Genomic DNA, 17457 nt, shown 5'->3' on the forward strand with positions numbered 1-17457 from the left:
CTAATGGATATTTATTGTATCCTATGGGTTATAAACCAGTACTATTGTTATTAATTTTTTTGTTGTTGCTCAAATTGTTCCAGCTTTGGTCATTGAGACCTTTCTCATGTTGGCTCCTGGCCCTTTTGACATGTCATGTGTTTTTCTTTCCCTGGACACTTCTTTACTTTTTAGCATCATGAGATACTCTAAATTCATCTTGCATTTTTCCTGTCCCAGGCTAGAATTAACCATTTATTCAGGAACCCCATTCCTGTTATTGCAGAATGATATTTAAAAACAAAGATCTGGGTACTAGGTGTGCCCATTGCTATTAGGATGTCACTGAGTTTGAGCTCTCTCAGCAGAGAGAGCTTGGAAATGTCTGTATGTATACTAACCCATGCAAGTAATACACTTGTACTTATTTCTGTAACTGTCTCTCTAAATACATATTAAAAATCTGATTCTTATCATGCCCCTGTTTGCCATCCACCACCACAAGGTTTATCATAGCCTTCTGCTGTCCTCATTTGTAACTTCTTTCTCAGACAGTAAGAAAATTGGATCTCATTTACATCATATTTCCCTATTTGTTTAACTCTAGCATACCCATATATTCACTTCAGAATTGTTAACCTATACCCCTGTGAGAAACAAATTTACTTATAAAAGTGAAAGTTTTGTGTGTGGTCTTTTTGTCTAATAATATTTAGTCAAAATATTGTTTTCTGAAGTTAGGATGTATCTTTACTCCTCCCTCCCTTCAGTGTGTCTATGTCACTCATTAGCAATAGAGTTAGGGTCATTTGCAGGAATTTGTATATTATTTGAGTCCCTACCTTCCACTCCCACTGCAAATCAGGGTTGAGTTTTTTTTTTTTAAATTTACATATAGTAAAATTCATTCTTTGTAGTTTATAGCCCCTTTTGACACATGCATAGAGTTATGTATCCATCCCCACCCCAAGTGATGGCAAAATGGTCTTATTAGCTCCAAAATTCACTTGTGCTGCATCTGTGAACTCAGCCCCTCCTGTGATCCCTACCCTTAACAATCACTGACTTATTTTCTGTCTCTATTTTTTTTTTAAATAGAAGGTCATATAACTAGAATCATAATTTGTAGCATTTGGGGTCTGGCTTATTTCACCTTAGCAAACTCATTTAAGATTCATTCCTGTTGTGTCAATTACTACTTTATTCCTTTTTATTGCTGAATAAGTTTCCATTTTATGGATGTACCACAGTCTGTTTGTTAATTCAGAAGTTAAAAGACACCTGGGTTTGTTCCAGTTTATGTTCCATTTATCCACAATGAATAACACTTGTCATAAACATTTGCATGCAGGTTTCTGTATGACCGTATGAATATAAGTTTTCTCTCTTGAGGGTGATTCATATGGTAAATATATGTTTAAGAAACTTTTAAAACTGTTTTAAATTTAAAAATTTTTTAATTGTTTTAATTTTATGAAGCTGCCCAACTTTTCTATAAATATGGCAAGTTGGAGTTCCTTTTATTTAAAAAATAGAAAAAGTCACACATGAGAAATTTCTTGCCTTCAAGGTTACCTTTACACTGTTAACTTTTTTAATCTTTCCATAAGCATATCATTTATTTCATACTTTTACCTGATTGTGAAGCAGTATTTACATAGCTATCATAATAGTTAATTACACTGAATGTGGGTATATTACACAAACACTAACATGAATTACAGGTGTGACATAAAATATAATTATATGTGTAAAAATATAATTATATTTTAAATTATAAAAATATATTATAAAAAATATAAAAATTATATTTTAAATTATAAAAATATATATTATAAAAAATATATATAATTATATAAATATATATATAATTATATGTTCATGTAGTTCAGTTTTTCTGTTGTTGCTAGTAAAGATTCACTTTATTCTCTGATGATCACAAGGTCCATAGTCAACACTTGGCTTATTTTTTTTTGAGATGAAGTCTCTGTCACCAGACTGGAGTTGCAGTGGTGCAATCTCAGCTCACTGCAACCTCTGCCTCCCAGGTTCAAGAGATTCTCCTGCCTCAGCCTCCTGGGTAGCTGGGACTACAGGCATGCACCACTATGGCTGGCTAATTTTTGTATTTTTAGTAGAGACGGTGTTTCACTACATTGGCCAGGCTGGTCTTGAACTCCTGACTTGTGATCCTCCCACCTTGGCTTCCCAAAGTGCTGGGATTACAGGCATGAGCTACCATGCCCAGTCAACATTTTGTTTTAGTGAATGACTTGAGCAGTAAAGCCTATAAAGCACATTTATTTAAAGACAATTGTTTTTATAGAGATGTTTCGGAAGCTGTTAGAAAATACAGTTTCTCTCAGAAATGGATAGAAATACACTCACTTCCTGAATATTTCAAAATAGAAGAAACCAAAAATAGAAACAAAAAATCAAAATTTTCAATGTGTTTTATCTATAATTCTATTTCTCAGAATTTACATATTATTCTTTCTGGTCAGAGGATTGAACAAAGATTATACTAATGATGTTATTTATAATAGTAAAAAATTGGAACCAAAATAAGTATTCTGGAAAACTAAATAATGCACATGGAACTCATGATATTAATTCATGATTAATCACATGGAAATGCTCATAATAGGAGTAAAAAAAGCAAATCAGAAAACAGTTTATACGTTCCAAATCCAAACTGTGTTTTTTAATATGTGTAGAAAAATACTGAATAACTAAAATGTTAGGAATAGTATTTATTTCTGTTGGAAAAATTATAAGTAATTATTGTTTTCCTCTTTATATTTAATTATTCTATCATACATGTATGTTAATTCTACCATCAGGAAAAATACTGTTTTAAGAAAGGGCAATCCCCTACTTAAAATAGGTTTATTCTGCTGATTCTTATTTTTTAAAAAAGCAAAAAGCAACAAAAAACAATCTTAGTTGAATTGATTTAGCAGTTGGATGAGGCAATATCATTATTTTCTATTCATTTAAGTATGTGAGTTGTGAATTACTGCTTTAGCAGATAGCCCTAAAACATTTATCCCGCACTCAGTATCTTTTCCATTCTCGCTCCGCATCCCCTTTTTACTCTTTACCGTGTTCTCCTAATTCTTATAAAACTTTAGCTAAAATAGTGACAATGAAAGCATCAATAACATTTACCATTTAAGTTTTCAAATCTTCTCTGGGATATGCTCTTATATTATTTTTAAAGTCATTTCTCCATTCCCCTTCCTCTTTCTGCTCTCTGGAACTGCTGTTCATCATGAGTTAAACCTCTTGGATTGCTTTCTAATTTTCTTGATACCAGCTTCACTTTAAAAGAATTCATACATCATATTTGAACTTATTTATGAGGTACATGTGATATTTTGTTTCATGAATAATATGTGCAATAATCAAGTCAGAGTAGGCTACTCATCACCTTGAGTATTTATTATTTCTGTGTGATGAAAACATTTCAAGTTCTCTCTGCTAGCTATTTGAAATATAAAATTTCTATCTTTTTAAAGAATTTCATCTTTTCTTTTAGATTCAGCAGTACATGTTTAGTTTTGTTACCTAGGTATATTGTATGATGCTGAGATTTGGAGTATGATTGATCCTGTCCCCCAGGTACTGAGCATAGTACCTAACAGTTACCTTTTCAACCCTTGTCCCCCACTTCTCTAGAAGTCTGCAATTTCTCTTGTTGTCATCTTTATGTCCACGAGCGCCCAATGTTTAGCTCCCACTTATAAGTGAGAACATGTGGTATGTGATTTTCTGTTTCTACCTCAATTCACTTAGGGTGATGGCTTTACACTAAATTTAGACAAATACCATTTATCAAGATGAAGGCTACAAAAAGCCAGAGAGGCTTGACCTGCAGAATGTCTCAGTAATTTTATTATTGATTTTATTGACTCATTCATTTATTCATACATTTATTTATTCATCTATCCCTTCACTGTTTCTACAATTATTTATTAAACATATTTATTAAGCTTTATTTTAGGTTCTGGGAAAATAGCAATTAACAATGCCAACAAAAATATCTATTCTTGGAAGGTTAGACCATTTATGGGTAGAAAGGAGGAAAATAATTACTAAGTAATAATATGATAGATGGTAAAAAGCACTAAGGAGAAAAGTAAAGCAAGGAGACAAAATATTGGAGAATTGGGTTTAAGATCACCAAGAAAGTGACATTTGCCTGGAAGACAGGGTGCTCCCCATGCCAGTGTCTGGGGTAAATCTACTGAGACTCAGAGGAGAGGAACCATAGGCCTACAATAAAGGGAGAAAGTCTTGTTTGTCTGAGGGACATAAGGAGTTCCCTGCGGCTGAAGTAGAGTGAACGTAGCAGGAGGTGAGAGCAGAGAGGTACCTGGAGCTGTGAAGCTCAGTGATGGGGCCATGAGAACCCTGGTAAGGACTGTGGGCCTTTACTCTTGGCATGTGGGGAGTAATTGAACAATTTTGAGCACACAGATGACAAATGACATCAGTGCATTTGCATTTTTACAGAATTGCCTTGATTGTTTTTGTTGAAATAAGCTATCCAGCAAGGAAAGACTAAAACAGGGAGACTAATTTTTGTAATAATATAGGTCTGAGATGAGAGTGACGTGGGCTAGCAGAGTAGCAATGGGGTGGTGATATGTGGCCAGATCCAGAAGATATTTTAAAGGTATAAATGGCAAATAATAATAGCTCACACTTGTGTCTCCTTTCTGTTTGCCAGGCACCATCCTAACTGCTTATGTGTTCATTTACGTCCATTATTTACAGATGAGGAGACTGAGGCACAGAGAGGTTATAAAACTTGTCTAAGACCTCCTAGCTAATAAAGCAACCAAGATTCAAACTTAGGCACTCTCCTTTCAATTTTATGTTTTCTTAATCATGTCAATAACACCTTTTGAAGTAAATATTTAGGCAAAGCACTTGGAGCATAACCTAATGAGTATTCTTAAGGAAACACAAATTCTAAATAATACATATAGATAACTGTCACTCTCTAGCAAGAATAATTTAAAGCTTTATGAACCATGACTATTATGTAAACAGCATAGATATTCAAAACAGAAGTTGTTTCAAATTTGTTGGAGATGTTGTAGAATTGTCAATAACCTTGTAAATGAACAAAGAGAGGACAGTGGCTCAAATTAGGATTACTAATCACATTAGAGCTTTATAATTTTAGTGCTTAAAGAAAATGGTCATAAGATCTGTTATTGAAAATAAACCACCAGGACTCTTCCCAGTCAGCAGAATAGTAACATGAATTTAAAACCCTGTTAGTCTGTGTGATGATAAAAGTGAAGTGAGGTCCATTATTTGGGGTAACACTAATTTAGTAATTGGGGCTGTCTCACCTCAAGTGGGCAGGTGAGGTGCCCGTGTTTCAAAAGCAGAGAGACCGATTTCTAGCTCTAAATTGTTGTATAATTGGCAGTCCCTAAAGCTGGGATGCTGTTTTTAGTACTTGGAGCACTGAGAACTACCAAAGTGGCTATTATTTTAAAGCATCCCTGGGAATTTTCAGATGAATTTGGTGGAATGATAATTGCACTTGAGAGACATAGGGAGAAAAAAGATTTTTTCCTTTGATTAGCTGGTTCTCCTAATTTCTTGTCATTAATTCTTTTCATTTTGGATGACAATGAACAGCTTTGGGAGAAGTTCTAATTTTTGTTCAAATAAAGGCATGAACATCTCTACAGATATGAGGAAAAAGAGCATTTCTCTAAAATACAACATGATGTGTCTGTCACTCTCAATGTTCAGGAATAATCAAAAAATCAATTCCTTCCCCCTCCAGTGTTTTCTTATGCTTTATAAATAGTTCAAATTCAGGTGTCTGTTCTCTCTAATAAATTACTATAGATTTAGTTTTTTTATTTATAAGCACTACATAAATGGTTATAATTAATATTATAATTTTCCTATTAATAGACTGTCTCAAAGAATTTTTTTTTAACTTTTGCTTCTGACAATATGTAATAGAAACAATTTAGATGCAGATTATCACAAATAGGGATTGGGAAATATATATTGGGATAGAAATCTTTTAAAACGCATATTCCCTTTTTCGAAACTTAACCTCATAGAAATATCATAGGGTTTAAATGTTATTATCCTTTTATCTGTGCATTGTAATCCTTTCAAAGATATGAAAGGATGTGCTAAATAAAGAAAAATAAGTCTGTGTATAAGTATACACACATACACATAGATGCATATTGTATGTAAGACATTCAAACCTAATACAAGATTGGTATTAATGACAAATGATGATTTGGATAATGATGTATCAGTGTAGGTTCATCAAGTATAACACATGGCCCACTCTAGTGGGGGATGTTAATAATGGAGGCGGCTCTGCATGTGTTGGGGCAGGGAGTAGATGGGAAATCTCTGTAACTTCTGCTTAATTTTGCTATAAACCCAAAACAGCTCTAAGAAATAAAGTCCATTAAAAAATAATTATTGCAGTGTTAGGCTGGAGAAGTTCATCATATAAAAGTCAGCTAATCCAAATTAAAACTTCTTTGATGATGTTCCACTTAATAATGATGCAAATCTTATATATTTTATGATACATATAAAAGTAAAAATAAGAGTATTGCTGGGTTTAACAATTAAAAACTTATAATCTGTGTAATATAGTTGAGTTACCACAGCTGTATGACACATGACCCTTGAATGTTTTTCCTTCTTTGCTCTGTTACTTTACTCAGTTTAACTACTTAGTTTGGTGCTCAGTTCCAGAGTAGAATAGAGGCGATATTTCTGGTGTCACATGTCACTACGGTTATGTTATCAGCCACGCTATCGATTCTAAAGCTGCACTTTGAAGGAAGGAACACAGGGAGAAGTCATTGTGTGGGTGGTAGGAAAATAGAAGGCAGAAGGATAGAACAATTGCTTCCCTTGGCTTGGCTCTAAGTTTTTGAAGTGCTTTGTTGGTAAAGACAAGGTTAGCAATGGACCTGAGTCAGTCCAAAACTTAAACGCTGCTTACCCAATGCTGATTTTCTTCCTGAGTCATATTGTTAAAGATTCTATTAATTTACCAGCAACTGAATGATTTTGCCCTATTTAGGGAAAATGGCTCAATTTCACTGATTTTTGAAGCTTTTCACAGACTAATTTAGAAGGATGCTTTCTGAACTTAAAAACAAAAAACAAAAAATTATCTCTATTATGGGTTCTTTATACTTTTGCAGTCTGTTCCCTCCAGGCCTTCTTAAATTCTAAATTGAATAATTCAGGTTTTCATGAAAACTCTTCTTTTTCTACATTTAGTTCCTGAGATTTCTCAATTTTGGATTTGAGAAACCAAGACAACCTTGAGATTGAAAGTGTGCTGCACTTACAGCCTTTTCTCAATTCTCAGTGCAAGTGAATGTAAGGGTTGTCAACTTTGATATGGTTTGGCTATATCCCCACCCAAATCTCGTCTTGAATTGTAGCTCCCATAATTCCCACATGTTGTTGGAGGGACCCAGTGGGAGATAATTGAATCATGGGGACAGTTTCCTCCATACTATTCTCGTGGTAGTGAATAAGTCTCATGAGATTTGATAATTTTATAAAGGGATTTCTTTCCCCTTTCACTTGGCTCTCATCCTCTTGTCTGCCACCAAGATATGACTTTCACTTTCTGCCATAATTGTGAGGCCTCCCCAGCCACGTGGAACTGTGAGTCCATTAAATCTCTTCTTCTATAATTCCAGCACTTTGGGAGGCCAAGGTGGGTGGATCAAGAGGTCAGGAGTTCAAGACCAGCCTGGCCAAGGTGGTGAAACATCATCTCTACTAAAAATACAAAAATTAGCCAGGCGTGGTGTCAGGCACCTGTAATCCTAGCTACTTGGGAGGCTGAAGCAGAGAATTGCTTGAACCTGGGAGGTGAAGTTTGCAGTGAGCCGAGATCATGCCACTTCACTCCTGCCTGGGCAACAGAGCGAGACTCCTTCTCAAAACAAAGAAACAAACAAACACTTCTTCTTTTTATATAAATTACACAATCTCAAGTATGTCCTCATCAGCAGCATGAAAAAGGATGAATACACACTTAGGTGTCCTTGTGGACTGTTACAATGTAGTGTTTAGCAATGCCACTGGTGCAGAATGATAACAGTGGGTTCTGCTGAAGCTTGGCCTCATTCATACAGGATCTGGGCTGAAGTTTGTCTTTCTTATAGCTAATATTGGGGAAAAGAAAGTTTGCTGAACACATGAACAGGGTTAATAAGGTAGCAAAGACTGGGAACGATTTTGTCGATGCACTCTTCCCAAGCACTTTAAGTGAATCAATTTTTAGAACTGTATCTTATTGATTTGGTAAAAATCTTAGAGCATAATTGGAGCTAGAGATCAAAAGTTCTGAATGCTTTATTTTGTAAGTGAAGAAACTGAAAAAAAAAAAAAGAAAAGAGCAAGTTATGATTCTCTTAAATGCCAGAAGCGGGCTACCACCCCTGTTTCTAGTTGCCTCACTTCTCCAACTGCACCTGGGTTCTTTCTAACAAGTCATGCCAGCAGAACATAGTGGAGAAACTGCAATACTTTATTAGATTAGAGTGTTAATTTGAAAGTAATCAATAATGTCTCAAAAATGAATCTGATTTTCAGGCTACTTTATACTGATCTCTTTCTGTTGGCTTTAAGAAGGTTTTCTCATATTGGGTTTTAGTTTGGGGATTAAGTGGATGATGTTAGTTAATCAATCTGTAAATTCATGAGAGAAGGGAAGAATTAAAGTTGTCTGTATCTTTTCCCTTATAATATTTTCAAATTCGTATATTTGAATTTTTGATATTTACAAAGCTTTCTAGAAACAAGTTTTGGTTGAAGTTTTGTGGGTGACTGGGTTTTATATTTAGAAACAATAATGCCCTTAATACTGTTTATGAAATTTTGGTATAGGTTTAACACTGAATTACCACTAAACATCAAGTTATTTGTGTTACTATATTAGCCACAAGTATTTCTTTTTATATCTAGCAAATATCACGGCTTCAAAATATGAAAGGGTTTTCAAAAGTTGTCCCAAATATTTTGAAGCTTCCTACAGGCAAGTTTTAGTTTTATGTTATCAAATAAGCTACTTCATTATTCTGGATTTGCATGGTGACTTGCAGAGATTTGAAGGTGAGTTGGTGGTGGTTTATACAATGCATCATATCTATACTTTCTGTTTTTTTTTGTGTGTGTGTGTTTGCTTGGTTTTGCTTTAGCATTCATGAATGCCTCACTCACTAGAATCTTTTTCATTCCTTTCAGGCAAATATATTACCAGAAATACAGCAGCCACTTTGCAGAAAGGAAGGATTATGTCAAATAGTTAGAAGATTCCCAGGTAATCTTTCATTTGCTTCCTTATGCTTAAACATGTGAGATATTCAGGCTTCCTCAGCAGACACCAGCTAACACAGTCTCAGATCAGCATCTGTGGCTCCTTTGTCTATCAATTCCACAACCACAGATCTGCCACAGTTCACAGGCTTTGCCAATGGAAAGACCTACAGTGAGGAATACAACCATAACATTGGTGTTCTTTTAGTTTTGCCTTCTGATTTGCCAGATGAAAATATTTCTTATTCTCCTTTCCATTTGTTTTTAAAATAATGCTGCTTTATTTTAAAAGTAATAATTACAGTAGTTCTTAGTTATATAATACTTTGTTTTTTCCCCCAAAGTATATATTTCTTTATAATTAAATTATTCTGATCCTAAAAATCTGTTTCTCCTTTCCGGAATCCTCTCAATTTTTCTGTGTGTTTAATACAGGACACTGAATGAATAAATTCTGTGTTTTAACTATGTTAGGAATTTGGGACAAAAATTACCATCTTCAGTTTCCTTATAGGTTCCTAGAGTCAAGGACCTAGAAATAGAAATTCCATTTGACCCAGCAGTCCCATTACTGGGTATACATCCAAAGGATTATTAATCATCTTATTATAAAGACACATGCATGCCTATGTTCATTGTGGCACTATTTACAATAGCAAAGACCTGGAACCAACCCAAATGCCCATTGATGTTAGACTGGACAAGGAAAATGTGGCACATATACACCATGGAATACTATACAGCCATAAAAAAAACAATGAGTTTGTGTCCTTTGTAGCGACATGATGAATCTAGAAACCATCATTCTCAGCAAACTGACACAAGAACACAAAATCAAACACCTCATGTTCTCACTCATAGGCGGGTGTTGAGCAGTGAGAACACATGGACACAGGGAGGGGAGCATCACACACTGGACAGTGGGGAGTAGCGAGGTTGGGGAGGGATAACATGGGGAGAAATGCCAGATATAGGTGATGGGGGGATGGAGGCAGCAAATAACATTGTCATGTATGCACCTATGCAGCAATCCTGCATGTTCTGCACATGTACCCCAGAACCTAAAGTGCAATTATATATATGTTTATGTTATCTATATATTTATATATTTATTTATATATACAAAATATAAAAATACAAAAAATCGGAAGGTATATGAGCCCTCATAGATAAAATGATAGCCTACTTTAAAAACCATCAGTGAAAGGGTTCCTCAAATTTCTTCTTTAAAACCCATTTAATGTTTAATAGTTTATGCCCCCAGAAAGTTCTTTACTGCAAAATTAAAGCTTAGATCTGCATACCTTTAATTTTGTTTTGTATTAATTTGTCTCCTAGTTGAATCAAGAAACTAATCTATCTTAATCCATCAGCTTTTCTATTGGGATTTCTGCTCTCACTCCAAACATAAGCCACACTGGCCTGTCCCACTGTAAAGATTATAGTCATCTACTGTCATTTACTGAGAATTAAAATAAAATAATAAATCATAATTCAACTTTCAATTTAAGACACATGTCTAATGTAAATATGTAAATTTGCTTCTGTAGTTATTGTTTTATATAAAAATTGTAACTTACTATATAAGCTGAGGTTTTTGTTTTTTTGTAAATTTTGGCTGGACAATTTTTTAGTTGTCTTAAAAAAGTAATATTTTGGGGAGAAGCAATTAAAATAATTATTTTGATTAATAAAATATTAAAAATATCCAGAAATTCCTTAGTAAAGGAAATCTGGAGAAATTATTTTTTACATTTTTACCAGATCCTACAGATTTAAAAATATATTTTTCTTTGTTGCTATTTACATTTCAGAATTGTTGATTCAGAACATTAAGTTTCTTTAGCTTTGTACTTAGCAGAATAAAATCATAAAAATGAAAAGCTGTTTATGGTCAGAAATAGATTACCAGTTTTTTTAAAAAGTTCCCAAGTAATTCTTATATAAGTTTATATTTTACATTTTGCTTCTATAAAACTAAGAGGTATTTTCTATCTTCTTATGCTTCAAACATTTTTTATTCTCAAGAATATTTATAAGATTTAGGAATTTGTAGTTCTTTCCATAATCTGTCTAGTGTTTTAATTTTCTATTTATCTTTGTGACTAGCAATATAGTTTCACAGAATATACAACCTTTTAAGTGGAATTATTTCTACCATCATGTTATCTTTCTCTAGATGAAGAAAATTTTCTTACATGTGTAGCTTTAAAGAAGTGTCTACAGAATTATTTTCTGACCTAAGTTTTATAAACTGCAACTTTACTTTGTAGAGCGTTGCTATAAAAATACCACATATAATAAACTCAATATTCACAAAATTAACATTTTATTTATCATGAGTACTGAATATTTAATATTGAATGCAGATTAGGTAACAACATTTCATTACCTAAATATAGGATATGATTGTAAAAGTACAATAGTAAAACTAAACATAACACTATAGAATCTGACATTATATTTAAAGCCAAAGTGTCCTGTGTAATTTTAAGCTATGTTTCATTTGGCAGTTAAAAACACACAAATTTTGAAACCAGAGATTTTAGCTCTGCCACCTATTCGCTATGTGACTTAAGAGTGTTTTGTTTTTTCTGTTTTTTCTAATACACAAAGTGGGGTTAAGAAGACCCATGTCATAGGTTTAATTTTAAAATTCAGGTAGATTGTATATGTGTGTATGTATAACTTAATTTGAATAAACAATGTTATATATTAGTCCTAACACATAATGCCCAAAAAATGGTAATTAGATTACCCTGAATTAGAAAAATCAAACAGCCAAAAATCTAGAGGCAAAAGGCCTCACAACACCTAATATTTTCTCCCTTTACATGATAAATTGTCACTAAGATTTTATCCTTTGGTCAAAAACTGTGAAGGGTCTAAGATTTTAGCCCCTCTCACAAGGTCACAGATCAACCTGCCACAGTTTCATGGCAGAAGATATAGATTCCTGGGTCAGAGACCAATGTCTTTTTTTATTTACAGCAATAATGGTGAGCCAACTATCAGCACATGTACCCATTCACTGAAGCCTGTTGGCCCTCCGTGTCTGTGGGTTGCATATCTGTGGATTCAACCAACCATGGATACAAGTATTAGGAAAAATAATCTCACAAAATTCCAAAAAACAAAACTTGAATTTGCTGCATGCTAAATATCACACTGAATCCATGGGAATTAAGTGATGTGCAGCCATTGTATTAGGTATTATAAGTAATCGAAAGATGATTTAAAATATACAGGAAGGATCCATGGATTATATGCAAATACTACACCATTTAATATCAGGAATTTGAGCACCCATGGATTTTGGTATCCATAGCTGGGCAGTGGGGAGAGGGGGCCGTCCTAAAACCAATCAACTATACTTGGTGGTTTGCATTTCAAGAAAGGAACCCCGAGCTTAGGAAGTTTGAATCTTTAATAATATGCAGTGAGTATGCCTACACTTTGCCCCAGAGGGAGACATTATATTTGTTATACTGGACAAAAAATAAACCTTCCTTTGCTCTGGAGTGAAGCATCATCTCTATTTTTCAAGGCTTTCCACTATATAAATATCTTTGAAAAGCTAGTTCAGAACAAATGTGTTCAGGGCCTCTGTTTGCAAAATGTGCAGAAATATAAAAGATACATAGAGCAGTGTCTCCAGCAATTTCAGAGAGGATTACCTAACAAGTCCTAGCTCTGAGGCTTAGTCATTGTATGACTCTGAGCAAGATTTAAAACCTAGTTGTACTTCGGTTTTCTTATCTCTAAAAATACAAAGTTTGGCAATGATCAATAATGCTAAGATCCCATGATTCTGCTGTGCATTTTCCCCATATAGACTTGTCAAAGACTTATCTTCAGTAGTAGGTAGAGACAGAAATGCTAAGAAAGGAGAAATGATCATGCTGGTAAATGTGGCTGGGACTCTTGCAAATGAGGCGGGACAGAGTGTTGGCTAGATGCAGAGGAGTGATTGGAGACAGCATGTAAGGCTAACACAGTCTGTTCCATTTCATAGCCAGACTGTACCTGACATTAGACTTGTGACTCGCATTGAAGAGCACACATCCACGGAATTTTTACCGGCTAGCACAAAGATTTATTTTTATCTTGCCATTTAATGCTTTGCCTTCTGAAAAAAAAGTTCCATAGTTTTTAGTTGGCCCAAATTTGTTGCTAATGTTTTTTGTTGCTTTTTATTAAGTTTGCTTATTTTGATAAAAGGGATTTTCTCCCCCATATTTGGAAGACGAGTATAAAATAGAACATAAGAGAACTGTTTTGCTTGGGCTGTGATTTGTTGTTTTTGTTCTTTTTAGTACAGCTCACCATCCAAAAAGTCCTGGTTAAAAGTGTGCCCAATTTTTGGCCATAACTCATTCTTTCCAGTTTTATCTTAGCTCTGAGCACTGACCTTCATGTGAAGCTTGAAATATACCTGGACTTGTATTCAAAGATAGTGTTTTAAACATGTTAGGATTTATGTCCTCATTTGAAAATTAACATGTGAGTATGTAAAGAAAATGGAAAATAATGGGTAAAAGATAATACCTTTTGTTGTATCAAAAACAAGATGGAGCTTTAAAAATTATAGATAGTATTTACTACCAAATATAAAATATATCTTCAAAATAATATAATTAAAATAACTTTTAAACATTGACCAATAATAGTTTTTTATTTTAGGTAGCACTGATGATTGTTCTTAATATTCCAGGTCTAATATTCTAAGCAAACTTTCAGAGAAGATTTAAGTTTGCTTGTTCTCTGTGTTCTCAAATCCTGATACCCACTCTCTGTGCATTCTGTGGACTTCTTGATGCTTCTGTCATTACAAAGAATCACACCTCTGTCCCCAACATGATTATATTCCTTATGCAAAACATTCCATCCCCAGGTAAAATTATCATCTCTTTAGTATGACTGACTTCAGCTAGGTGATAGCAGAAAGTAAGCTGATGGAACTAATTCAGACTAAATTATACCCTCACCCCAGTTGTAAGCCTCTTAGATGTATTTGCATTTTTATAAAAGCAGCTTGCAAACCCAATGAATTTCTAATTGGTAGAATTTCTGGAAGTGCATTCAAATTCCCATTTAATTCTTCAGTAAGCCATCCATCCCCACAGCTTACCAAATTCATCCACTTTTCTTCATCTCTACCATGACCAGCCTAGTCCAAATTGGCATTCTCTCATATTCTTCTCACTTCCTTTCTTGCTCCTAAATAATCCAGTCCATTCCATTACCCAGGCTGTAGCCAGAGTGATCTTTCTTCCACCATTTCATAAACAACTAAATTTAGTTTATTAGATCTGCTCACACAAGTCTGTCTAGGGACTGAAACAGTACAGCCCAGATAACCAACTCTGTTGTTCCGACATGATCCAGGGACAGATTTTATCTAGAATAGGAACCACAAGCCCAGATGCTCACAGGGCTTTGGCATGTGACACAACAAATTTCATAACAAATTCAGAAGGTTTAGAAGCCAGATAACCTGCACCTTTTCAGTATTTGGCCTGCCATCAAATGTAGAGACTTTAACAAAAGCCATTTGGTCTCCAATAAGAAAAGAGTTGACGACAGAGGAAAAGTGCAAGGCAAGGGCAAGTGGCTTCACTGAGACCTCTTTCAGCAAGTTTGGAAACCTCTGGATAAATTGCCTCATGTTTCTTATCCATGTGAAATTCAGTAACCATTATGATTCAAATCCCATCCAGTGTTCCAGTCCTTCCCCCACTTCCTTATTCACATGCTCTCCTATACTCCTTTCCTTCAGCACATTCCCTTAGCCCTTAGTAACTTTACCTTCCATTTTCCCTTACAAAACAGAAATTTTTCTAGCCAAGGATGACAATGAAGCCGGGTTTTCTGCTAAAACTTTCCTCTCTGGTATTGGCAGGGATTTTCAACATATCTTTGCTACTTTTTCTTACTATCATCTACTAACTTTTGAACCATTTAACTCTTTTTTAAAATTATTTCTTTTGATACAAGGTCTTATTATATTGGCTAGGCTGGCCTTAAACTCCTGGATTCAAGTGATCCTTCTGCCTCCACCTCCCAAGTGGCTGAGACCACAGGAGTGGGCCACCATGCCTGGCTCATACAACATATATGATAAGAAACTTATCACTTCGGTTAATTTATTCCTCTCCACTTCAAATCTGTAATCATTCTTGTCAGATTCAACATCTGTAAAGATGATCTTTAATATCATCAACCTAACCTCATAGCTCTTTGAGTTTATCCATGACCTTATTTCTCTTCAGCTTCAGCCTCCCACCTCCGTAGCCCTGCTCAGTAACATGTATTACCCACAATTCTATCTCCGAAAGCTCAAATTTATTTACCAGTTTACAATCCCATCCTTTTGGGCTTCCTCATTCCTTCAACACCAGCAGCCTTGGAAACTCAGAGGACATTTTTGGTACTCTTAATTCTGTCACTTTCCCCAAGTCCAACAGTCATTTTTAAAATCATAAATTCTTTGCTACCAAGCCTGGACCATTTGATCTGTCAGCTGAGATAAAAACACTTGGAACATTCTTTCACACCAGTGCTAAAGCCACCCACCAATTCTATAGTCTGATTTCTCTTTTCCTACACACACACAAAATGGGAGTAAATCACACAGTGTTGCTGTTCTCTCCCCCTAGGATGCTTTCCTCACTTACTAAAATAGAAAAAATAAATCACACTAATTCTGAAATTGTCAGTTCGACCACCACCACCACCAAGAAAACTTGGCTAGTGGCTGCTGAAATAGCCTCACTCAATTACCCTCTAAAATACTTAGAAATATTCATACCAAAAAATGTTAAGAACTATTCCCAGCATTTATAGCATAGAAGAATCTAGGAGAAATTTCCGTGCATTCCAAGGCTGATGAAACTATATTGTAGTTCCTAATGCTCTGTTCAATTCAGTATGGGTAGAGGAATGCTGCACCTCCATATCAAGATGCATTTTAAAAGAAAAGCCAACAGAATGTGCTGTTGGTTGAGATATGGTTTGTAAAAGAAAGCCTCCCTAGAGTTTTTTCCAGTCATCAGTTGAGATAGACAAATTAGACACTGAGAAATAGAGCATGAATTTGTCAGTTAACCATAGGCTTAAGAAAAGTCACATGGCAGATCACAGTAGCATTTCTCCCGAATTGAACATAGTGGTTTTAAAATGAATATATATATATAATCTAATAAAATATATAATATATATTATATATTAAATTTTAATTTAATATATAATATATATTTTACATATTAAATATATTATATATTATATGTAATATATATATGAAATTAATATATATCATATATAATATATATTATCATTTATATATATATGTATATTTATATATATATGTACATATATATATATATACGCATATATATATATAAAAAACTGGGTATATATCCAAAGGATTATAAATCATTCTACTATAAGGACACATGCACATGAATGTTCATTTCAGCACTGTTCACAATAGCAAAGACCTGGAACAAACCAAAATGCCTGTTGATGATAGACTGGACAGGGAAAATGTGGCACATATACACCATGGAATATTATGCAGCCATCAAAAAACGATGAGTTCATGTCCTTTGTAGGGACACTCATAGGTGGGTGTTGAACAATGAGAACACATGGACACAGGGAGAGGAGCATCACACACTAAGTTCTGTCGGGGGTGGGAAATAGGGGAGGGACAGTGGGGGTGGGGAGTTGGGGAGAGATAGCGTGGGGAGAAATGCCAGATACAGGTGATGGGGAGGAAGGCAGCAAATCACAGTGTCATGTGTGTACCTGTGCAACAATCATGCATGTTCTTCATATGTACCCCAGAACCTAAAATGCAATTAAAAAAAAAAAAGATTATAGCACTGTAGGAGCTCTGCCCATATCCCAGGTGATATGGTTTGGCTGTGTTCCCACCCAAATCTCATCTTGATTTATAGCTCCCATAATTCTGACATGTTGTGGGAGGGACCCAGTAGGAGAAAATTGAATCATGGGGGCATTTTCCCCCATATTGTTCTCATAGTAGTAAATAAGTCTCATGAGATCTGATGGTTTTATAAGGGGTTTCCCCTTTTACTTGGCTCTCATTCTCTCTTG

General features: G+C 34.7%; 1 protein-coding gene across 4 annotated transcripts in view; it reads left to right on the forward strand.

Annotated features, from left to right (window-relative positions):
• CPED1 (cadherin like and PC-esterase domain containing 1) overlaps positions 1–17457 on the forward strand; it is a 307276-nt gene that overhangs the window by 73617 nt on the left and 216202 nt on the right. For all 4 annotated transcript variants that reach the window (XM_037733240.1, XM_017513874.2, XM_017513876.2 and 1 more), the window contains one exon: positions 9265–9340. In XM_037733240.1, coding sequence (XP_037589168.1) covers positions 9265–9340 — 76 coding nt within the window. The remainder of the gene's footprint in view (positions 1–9264; positions 9341–17457) is intronic.

The sequence above is a fragment of the Cebus imitator genome, unplaced genomic scaffold (assembly GCF_001604975.1).
Source record: "Cebus imitator isolate Cc_AM_T3 unplaced genomic scaffold, Cebus_imitator-1.0 Scaffold508, whole genome shotgun sequence".
NCBI lineage: Eukaryota > Metazoa > Chordata > Mammalia > Primates > Cebidae > Cebus > Cebus imitator.